General features: G+C 27.0%; 1 protein-coding gene across 1 annotated transcript in view; it reads left to right on the plus strand.

Moving 5' to 3' along the window:
- pns (pinstripe) overlaps nucleotides 1-12,415 on the plus strand; it is a 56,383-nt gene that overhangs the window by 12,399 nt on the left and 31,569 nt on the right. The window contains 4 exon segments of the mRNA XM_067286223.1: nucleotides 10,949-11,058; nucleotides 11,137-11,307; nucleotides 11,388-11,763; nucleotides 11,840-11,965. Of these exon segments, the coding sequence (XP_067142324.1) occupies nucleotides 10,949-11,058; nucleotides 11,137-11,307; nucleotides 11,388-11,763; nucleotides 11,840-11,965 (783 nt within the window).

Here is a 12,415-nt window from a genome sequence, read left to right on the forward strand (position 1 = left end):
AACAATTTCATCAGGCTCTGGCACTGATTACGCCTGAGTTTCAGTTGTGAAAAAAAAAGGATGCAGTTTTTCCAAATGCTGTTTAAAGTTTTTTGTGAAACTTCATTCCAAGATTGTCCAATGATTCTCACTGCATCTAAAACATTGAATTGTTTTCAAAAGTCTTTAACAGAGAGCTTGTTGTTTTGTCTCATAGCTTCATGCAGATGTGCAAACGATCATCTCATGTAGTAAGCTTTGAATGTTTTGATGACTCCCTGATCCATCGGTTGAAGCAAGCTGGTTGTATTTGGTGGCAAAAATAAAAATTTTCACATGTGGGTCAAAATTAAAGTTGCAGGGAGATGACCTGATGCGTTGTTGATTATTAGCATCACTTTAACTGGAATTTGTTTAGATTGGCAATAATGTTTGACTTCAGGTATGAAGTGATGACTAAACCAGTCCTCAAAAAGGGAAGCTATCACCCAAGCTTTACGATTCAACTTCCAAATCACAGGTAAGCCAGCTTTAGATTTATTTTTCAATGCTCTTGGAATTTTCCGAGCAATAAACTAAGAGAGGTTTTAACTTACAATCACCAGCTGCATTTGCACCAACCATCACTGTCCATCAATCTTTGGCAGCCTTAAAACCTGGAAAGGTTTTTCTCTTCACACGCAATAAAAGTTTTTTTAGGCATTTTCTTCCAGAACAGGCCAGTCTCATCTACATTGAATATGGTTTGGCTGGTATAGCCACCTTTATCTATCATAGCTTTGAATTTCTCTGGATAGTAAGATGCAGCCTCTTTATCAGCACTTACTGCCTCTCAACTTTCTTCAATGCTATGCCAATTACAGCGACTTTTGAATCAGCTGAACCAACTGTTACTAGCTTTAAACTCTTCATCTTTAGCCACCTCTCCAGTATCTTCTTAAAATCTCTCAAAGATCAGCTTAGCTTGAGAGCACACTGTGTTCTGATCAACAGGACATTTTTTCACATTTACTTGATTATAACACTATAATTTTAACATTTGGCGGATTTGCAAGTTTAAAAGAGCAAACTGGCGCATTCAAATCTACAATAGTTTGTCTTTTAAAAAAAGCATTCCAGAATTTCCATTTGGCAAAAGAATTTTCAATTTGAATGAGTTTTTTTGTGTTCAGCTCTGAAGAAGGTCAGTGAAGCTGACTGAAAACATTCGTTGGTAGCAAAATTAAGCTGCATGTTAAAGGTTTTATGGAGGATTTTTTCTGTAATTTTAACATTGTTTCCATCTCAGCGATAATACCGTGACGTTTATGAATGATGCTTGAATTTAAAGATTGAGCATATTTCACAGCTTCGAGAATTATTTCTTTACCTTTTATAATTGCTCTGACTGTTGATTCCGGTAGATCAAACTTCTTTGCCAATTCACAAATTTTCATTTTTGTATAAAAATCTTTAATAACGTTAACTTTACATTCCAAAGATAAAGTTTTTCTTTTCTTGTTTGATGCAGAAGAATCAGCTCTACTTCGTTTGGATGACATAGTAGAGTCTCTCAAGTCTTCGTAGATATAACAAACACAGAAATAAATAACACAAAATAAATTGTAACTATGCGTCAATTCCACATGACACATCCGAACATATAAGCTGAATAATAGTGTGAGGGGAGTGAGTAATCAAGAGTTGTGTGGTGTTCAAACAAAAGATGAATCAAAGAGATTTGAAAATTGTGTAACTCCGGGTTCATGTAAGTTGAGGTATTACTGTATTGTTATACTATTAAAACTTTATCATCCATTATTAATGTAGATTTTAGCTTAAAAAAAGAACTGGAATTGTAACGTTTAATTTATAATCATTAATCATGTTTGATGATAATGAGCATAATTGAATGTTTCAATGCCACAGTTATGGCAACATTCTTAGGAAAATTTTATTTTTACTTTATAAAGTGCAGTTGTCTTCATTTAATTTGAGTTTACTATTGAATAGCCTTCTGATAGTATTTGCAGTCAATAATAAACCATCAATTCCTTGTTTCATAATGAGGACAGTTGGCAACCCTGCCAAATGATAAGAAAATAAGAACCCTTGTATATATCCATATATGGCTTCATCAAAAAATTTTCAAATTGTTTTAAATAAAATGTTAGATTTCTAAATAAGCTTATATGAAAGTCATATAACTATAAATGTACATTAAAGATAAAAAATAAATGTAAACATTAACTTGTGTAAAAATAAAATGAAAAATATTTATTTAAACATCTAGACATACTTCTAAGTAGGACTTCATAATTATCTTTCAAATTTATCAAATTTTATAGTTCACATTCTCAATCAACACTTGCCATTCCTCAAAAATTTCTACTTTAAAAGCTGCTACATATGATTTTATTATATAATAATATATATAATTATAATCAATTAAACTTTGACGAATTTTATAAATGTGATAAGATGACTACATGTAACAGTCCAAAATATTGAAATTAAATCATATAATATCACATTTCAAGTTAAACATAGAATGTTGATATTTTTTTTATCAGTTAATATTACATGATAAAAAAGTAGTTTCAGTAAGAGTTCAATGAAACATATTTAAAAATAAAAATAAAAGTATAATTCTGATAAAATATTTAAAAACTTATACTGTAAACTGTTTATAGAAGAGATTTAAAATTTGATTTTTAAGATTGTAGTTATTGTCAGTACATTGTCCTATTAACGTGCATATCCTCTTTGTTAAGTTTGAATTTAGAAAGTTTTCAGGTTATCAGATAAGTAATAAAGTGAGTTTTCATTTATTGCAAAATTTTCATATGAAGTTTTTCCCTATTTTCATCTGTTATACCAAGAAATGGTATGATTAGTATTTTAATTTTTTTTTTTTTTTTTTTGCTTTATGTCGATATGTTACAAAACAGGAAAATTTATAGATTTCATTATTAAAATATATATATTTGTCATTTCATCCTTATATATATAAGAATGAAATGACATATTAAGAATCATGAAAGTTAAAATGAGTGAAAAATGCTTATTTGATAATAAACAAGAAATATTAGAAGAGAAAGTAAATACCAAAAATGAACACTTCATTTCAACATAAATAGCAACATATATTTAAAGATTTTTTTGCATGTAACTCATCATATCCATGTTAATTACATGTATCAGTCTAAAGCTAGGTTAACATTGGCATATGAACTACTATGAAGTAGACATGAACTGCCAGTTCATATCTAGTTCCTTTTCAGTGTGTCAGCCCTTTCAATGATTGAGCAATTTAAGAGTTGAAAATACTGTATTTTAATTTTTTCTGAACTTTGGCTTTTTGACCAATCAATTTTTCACAACCAGTGTTCAAAGCCTGTTAAGCCAGTCATGTTTTAATTTACTTTGTGCCACATAGTATAACGTGCAAACACTTTGTTTTGATTAGTGTTAGTCTCATTAATTTGTAGTGGTTCATATGAATCAAGCTTAACAGTTTCTGCTACTTCTATCAAGATGAATGATGATCACTTTTCTTATTGTGTTTAATTTTTAAAATTTTAATACAATTTTTTTTCATATATGTAATGTTATGTTACAGCATATCTCAACAGTTATGTCACTCCATAGTATCCTTTGTAATTATGCAATTAAATTTATTTAGAAGTTTTATAATTATGAAATATCAAGCAATCTTCAAATTTGTCTTTTGGGAAATATAAAATAAGCATTTTCAGATGGGTACTATTGTCTGTCATAAGAGAACATGTTAAATAAAAATGTAGTTTATTTAATTTGTAACATGACAATTAGATCAAAAGAGAAATAAACATGATATGTTTTTATCATGCTTATTTCTCTTTTGGAACATTACAAATGTTTACAAAAGGACATTACAAAACATTACAAAAGGAAAAGCTAAAGTTCAAAAAAAGTCCTAGGTAGAAATTCTTATAGAAGATGTGATATTATTAGAACAGATAGAATCATGTGAAAACTAATAATAGAAAATAAAGATTTTAAAGAACATTTATGACCAAAATTCTTTGGAAGTAATGGAGATTACTTTATAGTATCTTTTAGAAGCAGTTTTATATGAAAGAATGCAAACCTATTGTTTTTAGAGATCAAGTTGAAATTTGAATTTGTATATAAGTTTATATAACTTCAATGAGTAATTTACAGGAGTGTTTTTGAGCTTCCTGAGAAATTAGAATTTTGGACATGTGGTTTTGATTGATTCAATTTTATTTAAGAACAAATGAACATTTGTCATGCACATGAAAGTTTATATTGATTTATATTTTCAATACAAATTTATCCATAAGCTTTGAAAATATAAAAAAATAGATAATCTCTTGACATTGTTTGTAATTTAGTGATTTTATTTGTATGAGATTTATCATTATACCTAACTTACATGCTTATATTAATTTCAGTTGTAAGTAGGTACATGTATTATAGCATAATATTTAAATTTATTACAAAATTAATTGAAATAACATAAAAACAACTGAGTTTACTGATGTTATAAATTAATTTTTTTTAAATCAGCGAGGAGAGAATCTATAGTTTCAGTTTTCAAGTTTAATAAATTTAATTATTGCAAATTATTAAGCAAGTAACCTTCTAGAAAAATTAAATTAGTAAATACCATGAATAAATAGGCAATACCACATATTAAAAGCACATTTTATTGTATTCTTCGTAATGATTTTACTATGTAAATTACCATTGACCATTTTTAATGAACTATGTTTTTATTATCTTGTATGATAATATGATAAACAGTTAGCAATGACATTCATAAATAATTATTAGTGAAACTGTTACTAATAATAAACTAAAACTACAAAAGTAATTGTTTGAATTCAGAAAATTGAATAATATTTTTAAAAAATCTAACAGTAATTTTAATGTTATCATTGAAAGTCATCACTATAACTATCTGTTTTATTTGTAGACATATATTTGTCAAGCTTGTATCATTACATCTTTTAAACTTTAACCTGATACTTTAGATCTAATAACAGATATTTCTGTAATGTAATTTTTTCATTGTTTGTAAATTTTGAAAATATTTGCAATAAAATTCATTGACTAGTGATTAAGGTATTTTTTATAATGTGCCACTGTTAGATTATACATTAAGAAATAATTTGCTAACTGATATTTAAAAAATTTTAATTAATACAATTTTTTATATCTTATCAAAAAGAAAACTTAATATAAAGATGTAAAGCAGATGTAAGCAAGTTGTAAAAGTTATTTTTTTCATTTACTGATGTTTATTGCTGAATGAAGTGATAGGATAAATAGGATAACAAACTGATTAAGAAATAATATGCCAGTCCCCATTTTTATGTCAGGTTAAATTCCTAAAAAACAGATCACTATTATAGGTAATATTGAATTAAGGTGCATATTCACTATTTCCAAATAATGTGAAATGTTTCCAAAGTTACTCCAAGAATTTATAAATATAGATGTAATTTCAAACTTGTTTGTTTGTATTATTATTGTCCAGTCCTGTTTACATGACAAATATGAATTTAAGAAAAAAATTAATAATTAAGAGAAATTTATAAAATAACATGAGTGCTTAGTTTTGAGTTATATGAGTAGCAAACACAGATGTGTTGAGAACATCATGTGATACCAGTTCATTCACTGAACAAATCGGTTCCATGTTTATGTTGCTAACTCACATAAGACCCAGATATAATGCAAGATTTTTGTTTTACATCACATTATTTTACTGTTAGAATTAGTTTTCTTTATTTGTCCTCTGGTCTGTTGTACTGGAACTGTCAGTCAAAACTATTTGATGATATCCCAAAGAATTAAGAATTTGATTAGACAGACTCCAAGGATAGGTAGGAGATTGAAGTAATATATTCACTTAGGTACACTCATATCTATAATTAAAGCAATACACAAATGATCATGGCAAAAAATAATAAATTCATATATAAATTGCTATCATATCTCAATGTAATTTTTATCATTTTAAGATGCAATGAATTTATGAAGACAATTGTTAGCTACCAATTATGTAAATGCAAAAATACAGAAATGAATGGCCTTCTGTCACTCTAAATCAGGGGTGGCCAACTTTTGTGTACATAAGATCTACTTTTTATCTTAAAAATGTGTCGCGATCGACTTGTCGTCGTAGGCATAGTCTAAGTGGCGAGGGGGGTGTGAAATACATACTATGTTTATTCACTGTGCTTCAGTATGAGGTGCACTCCCGCGAGCTATGGGTAGATAAGGAAAATATATATTCAAAACTATTTTTTATTTTTTAAATCACTTATTAAGTTTTCAAGATATAAGCTCATAAAGAAAATAAATTTCCAGACCCAACTTTTGATATTTGCAGTTACGAGTTCATTCCGTACAGGCGGCACCTAAAAAAAATCGATTTTTCCACACTTTTAAGATAGATTTTTATTAACTTAAAATATAATATAATTTTTTTTAATCAATTACAATGTATAAATTGTGGTACTATTTGTTCGTAAACTTGAAAAAGTTGTTATAAAACTGCACAGTACGGCTGATAATTTGATTATAAGATTTTACTTCCGTGATTTGTTTTTGGGCGAGGAAAATTTATCATGGAAGAATGATATAAGATTTTTAGACTTATTTTTTGCTAATCTATCAATAGCTCGCGGGAGTGCTCTTTGTATGAAACACCCTGTATATCTACCTACCTAAAAAACAACGTAATTATTTAACGGGCCAAAAAACTCACGTCCAGGGGAATTAAAACAACACGAGTAATTATTAACAATATTTATTAATTCAAATTAGATACTGATAAAGACAGATTTAAAATTTATTTTATTACGTTACATTAATGGGAGGACTGAGTTTTCATGTCTCTTACCAAGGAAACATAATTAGGTGTATATCCTGACAAAGATGATAATAATGATTCTTCAGTATGAGAATCAGTCAGGACAGAATGTTTAGTCTTCGTTAACTTTAAGTATGAAAATGCCAATTCACACAGGTATGTAGTTCCGAAACAGGAATAAATATATTTGCTATTACTGGGATTTGGTGATACTGGGATATTTTTTTCAATTGACATATTTCCAAAAATCCAAAAATATAGAGGTCTGTTGCCGAAAACGCTCACTTATCAAGTAAATAGATAGGTAAGAAAAGCCATAATTTAATTTAAAACATAAAGAACAGGTACTTACACTTTAAACAAATGAAAAATTGAAACTCAACGTTGTCACCGTGGATAAATAATATTGATTAATAATAATAATATTGTTAATACTAAAGAAAAGAAGCTACCGCATGACAGTATCAAATATTCAAGCTAAATAGCTGTGTTTTCTACGAGTCCAGTGATAACTGCATGCATATTGTTGCTTTTGCGCGTTACGTTCAGGAGTTGCGTTCAGTTACAAGTGTAACACATTAAGTCAAGACATCGCGAGCGATCGACCAAAATTGGCATCGTGATCGACCGGTCGATCGTGATCGACTTGTTGGCCACCCCTGCTCTAAATCATGTGTTCTCAAACTTTTTCGATCCACTGCCCCCTTTGTTCCATAAAGTCCTTTGTCCCAACACCTCTTAATTAAGTCAATTTTTATAATTTGAACTTGTGTTTAGCATTAATAACAAATTAATGATTATTGCATTACTGATAGATATTATTTGCTATTTTTAGCATAATTGATCATCGTCACTACATTGTGTCTTCGAAAGAAAAGAAAAGATAATTGATCATATCAAAAAAAACTTGATTTATTTGATTCATAAAGAATGAAATTAAATAATTTTAAAAAAATATGAAAGTAAAAAGTAAACAAGAATAAAATTAGAGAATTAAAAATACATCACAAAAAAATAGAAGATATATTAATATATATATATATATATTTATGTCAGATTTCAAATCTGCAGCTTGGTTTTCAAAACACTGTTTATTATACCAAACTATCATACATTATCTCTGTAAACAAACTTTAAATTGGCTGTATAAAATTCAGAATTGAATGAGTTTTGATCCAAGGCTTCAATTAAAAATACATAATTTTAGAGTCTTTACTTGAGATTATTTATGATGATAATGTATATTCATTTCAAATTAAAACAAGATTGATGTATGATTAACTACTCAAAAAACTTGTATTACAATAGCTTTGAATAACAGCATGCTAGACTTTCATCTAATAACAAATAAGTGTTAAGATGAATGATACACAATCTCATAGCTCTGACATGTTATGTTTAGGCAATTATTAATGATATTTTTTATTTGAACATCAGCTCCATATATAAATTTTTAGTTTGTATTTTATTATACAGTAATTTACTTTATATTTTTCTACACCAATCTGTGTATGTGTGTGTATATATATATATAACTGAAACCAAGAAGCAGCATGTAAGTAGGTCACACCAAGTTTCAGGTGGGGTCTGCAAAAGGACCACTGATATTGAAATAAAGGAAAGATGAAAGTGATAAAGATGATAATATAAGAAAGAGAAAAGATCATAGATTTAAAAGTTAGAATAATAATACAACAAAATGAAAATGATGATATAGATCATATTTATGGAAACATCACTTTATCATATCTCAATGTAATTTTTATCATTTTAAGTGCAATGAATTTATGAGGACAATTGCTAGTTACCAGTTATGTAAAATGGGTGTGATGGATAATGATGACAAGCAGTCAATATTTTTTGTGATGATCTGCTAACTGAATGAGTTAAAATGACAGACATTTCATTTATAACAAGTAAATAATTAACTTTCATATATTTTGCTTGAAAGATAGGTTAGTTGGTTTGAAAATTAATTGATAATAGCAAATGATACAGTCAAATTCAGAACAACACAACAAAATAAATGATGAACTGATTGGAAGACAAATTTTGCAATATATTTTAGGAGTATTTTTAATTTATGAAAGTCATTAAAATCAAATCTCAACATAAATCAATAAATCTATATGTTGTGATTAATAATTAACTCCATATTACCATATTCCATATTATGTATATATATAATTTTTTTCTTGTTGTTATTTATTATATTGTTAAAATGAATTGTTTGGAAAATTGTTCTTTTAAATTTAAAGACATTTAGCAAGTTAAATTTAATTTACTTTCAACATACATCTGTTCATTTTCAGTATTTAAATGCTTTAAAAACATCTGTTGTCATTAAAAATGTAAAAATATTTGCATTTTTTAATGGTAAGTTCTTTGTCTTACTTTCAAATAATAATAGCATTATTGAAAATGATATTTTATACAATCAATTTTACATAACTGATTGTCTCTGATGAATTTTTGATATTAGCATTAGATATGTAGGATAGTGCAAAGTTATTTAACAGATTTGTTTTATTTCATAACTTTAGTTTTATAATGTTTTTAAAAATATTATTTATTAATTGAGAGATGTAGATTTATGAGACAATAACAAAAGTAATTTAAATGTAATGGTTGTGATGCTAAATGCTTTTTAAAAAGCACAGTAAAACTGTTTTTTCTGACTAGAAAATTACTTGTTACATTAGTATTAAAATTTTTAAAAACTTTTAAGGATTATAAAGATGGGCTGAATAGGGTTTTTGGCTGTATATTGAGTAATTGTTCAGATGTTACTGTTACTAAATACAGAATACCAAATATTTTTGCCTTGATTACTGAATGCCTAAAATTTTTCCAAATATCAGCTGATTTATTTGGAGTTGCATGAAGCAAAAAGTGGAGTGTAGCATCTGTTCAATAATAAGGATTATATAAGTTTTTATTTAAAAAATTTGTTACTGATATAAGGTATTAAGGCTCATCATTTTTGGCACTTCCCACCAAGTAATATATTCAGTGAAGTTGGAAGTATTCATAGCCAACAAAGTTGCTCACTTCCTACAAATGCAAAAGAATTAATGTACTGTACCTTCATTACAGTTTATCACTTTTGAATTATAATTAATTATTATTAATATTTGCACAAAATTGTTTTTAGATTTATCTCAGAAAGAATAAATAAACAGTTTTTTTTTAATTTCTGACATTTTAACTGTTTTTAAATTTTATTTTGTGTTTTATCTTCTTTTTCTTGCTTTCTTCCTGTTCCCAACTAGATTATTTGGCTAAATAGTTTGGCCAAATACCCAAATACTGAATAATGTCAAATATTCAGTCCACCACTAAAGAATTATATAAGGATATAGATTAAGGTTGCAATAAAGGTATCAAGCAATGATTTCAATTGTCTTATTGATTAATAGTCAGTTGTTAGTTAGTTGCCATTTACTTGTACATCAGTTTTAAGAAGTTTATGGTAATTATTTATCAGTATCATTTACAGTATGTCAAGTGAAACATATAATTATTTACATACAATAATATGCCATTCAGTTAAACAGAATATTAGTATGATTAATACAAGTAAATAGTAATCAGATGCAAATTAAAAGTGCTGCAATTTATAGACTTTAACTTTGAATTGGCTTTTTTCTAGATGTTTTTGAATTATTGATTAAATTAAATTGTAGATGATCTAATTACAGATCATCTACAATTTAATTTAAGACATTACAGATGTTTTATGGGTTGTGATTGGGATTCTATTTGTTTCTATTGTAAAATTGCCTTTTTCATTAATGAACTGAGTACTGCAGGATTAATTAAGAAATAAAAGTATACTCTTCATCTCAATAATTGTTCATTAAATAAATAAAACTGTCTTTAGGTGTTAAAATTCTTTAACGAATTTCAACATCATTAAAGAATTTTAATTCCAAAAGACACTTTTATTTATTTAATGATTAACTAAGAAAATATAGCTGATTTTGATTATTAATGACATACTGTAAATATAAATTTAAATGATGAAAATATGAAATTTTTATATTATAATTTTCAACTTTAATAATTAAAATGTTTTATTTTTTTAAAATCTTTTTTCAGGTGATAGTTTACATTGTACTCCTCTGGACAGGCCTTTCAGATCAAAAGTACTTGCACATTATCCAGAAAATGTGTCCTGGAATCCTTTTGATGAAAGTGCAGTTGGAATGGTAAAATATTTTAATCCAACACTTCATCATTATTATTTTTATAAAAACAATTTTTAATATATATTTTGAAAATTACAGCTCTGTCTTCCTAGAGGACTTACTTTTAGAACACAGAAACATACTCGCGATCCATATTTTCATTCATTCATTATAACAAGAGAAGATGGTTCTCGTAGTTATGGTCATGCGCTTACATTTTATGAGGAAGTTACAGACAAAAGAATATGTGCAGCAATGCAAACTCTACAGGTATTGATTTTAAATTATGAATAAAATAAATGAAAGAATAAATGATAAATATTAATAAAAATGTGTATTTTTATCATCAGGCAATGCATATTACTGAGTTGAGTAGCAGTCGAGCACAAATGGTAAATACTGCATGTGACATGAGTGGTACAAGGTCTCTTCCACGTTCTTTTAAACTCAGTTCACGCCAGTCAACACAACATGCCACTCTGTATGATTACACACAGGATACATTATTTGTAACAAAATGTATCTGTTTAATAACTCCGCTTCCTGCTATTGTATCCTGTTGTAAATTTCTTGAAGGACTTTATAATCTTGTTATTGATAAGCCTCCTTCATCTCTGCCATTAGAAAGTTATGTATATAATATCCTCTATGAGGTACCTCTTCCTTCAGCAGGACGTAGTTTAAAGTTTTTTTGTTTTGGCCAACATGTTTTGTGCCAAAGGCCAGGTAATTGTTTTTATTGAGAAAATAAATTATTAAAAGAAATTTTTAATTATTATACAATTCTGTGATAATTTTGTAGGAAATGGAGAGTTGCCATTCTTCGAATATTCATACAAAAAATTTTTTTTGACACTTGGTGTTGAAAATGCCATCCAATTATTCACCAGTGTTCTTTTAGAAAATCAAATACTTTTATTTTCAGAAGGTAGATATTTTTAAAATCTTTCATTAAATTTAGATTAAAGCAGAATTTAACTTAACTTGATATAAAGTTTTATTATCAAAATAAATTTGAGTTATTTGATTGCAGAATAAATTTTAAATTTATTTAATATTTTTTCATGTGTACAATAATTTTAAAAATTAAGACAATAAATATAGTTAATAAAATCTTGAATTTTTAATTTACATCAAAGATCCTTTGAAATTTAATTACAATAAAATAATTTTAATAATTGATATGAATTTAATGAAAAATTAGATTAGTCTAACAAAGGAAGGTTGTGCGTTACTAAAGTCATTTTTAATGGAATGTATATATTATTTTATAGAGATTGTCTTCCTGAGAAATATATCAAAAATCTGCAAAATGCTTTTTTTCTGTAAAAAAAAAACCTAAAACCAGATTAATCATAACATTTAAATAATGGCTATT

This window comes from Centruroides vittatus, unplaced genomic scaffold, assembly GCF_030686945.1.
Source record: "Centruroides vittatus isolate TY-2023 unplaced genomic scaffold, ASM3068694v2 scaffold_3293, whole genome shotgun sequence".
NCBI lineage: Eukaryota > Metazoa > Arthropoda > Arachnida > Scorpiones > Buthidae > Centruroides > Centruroides vittatus.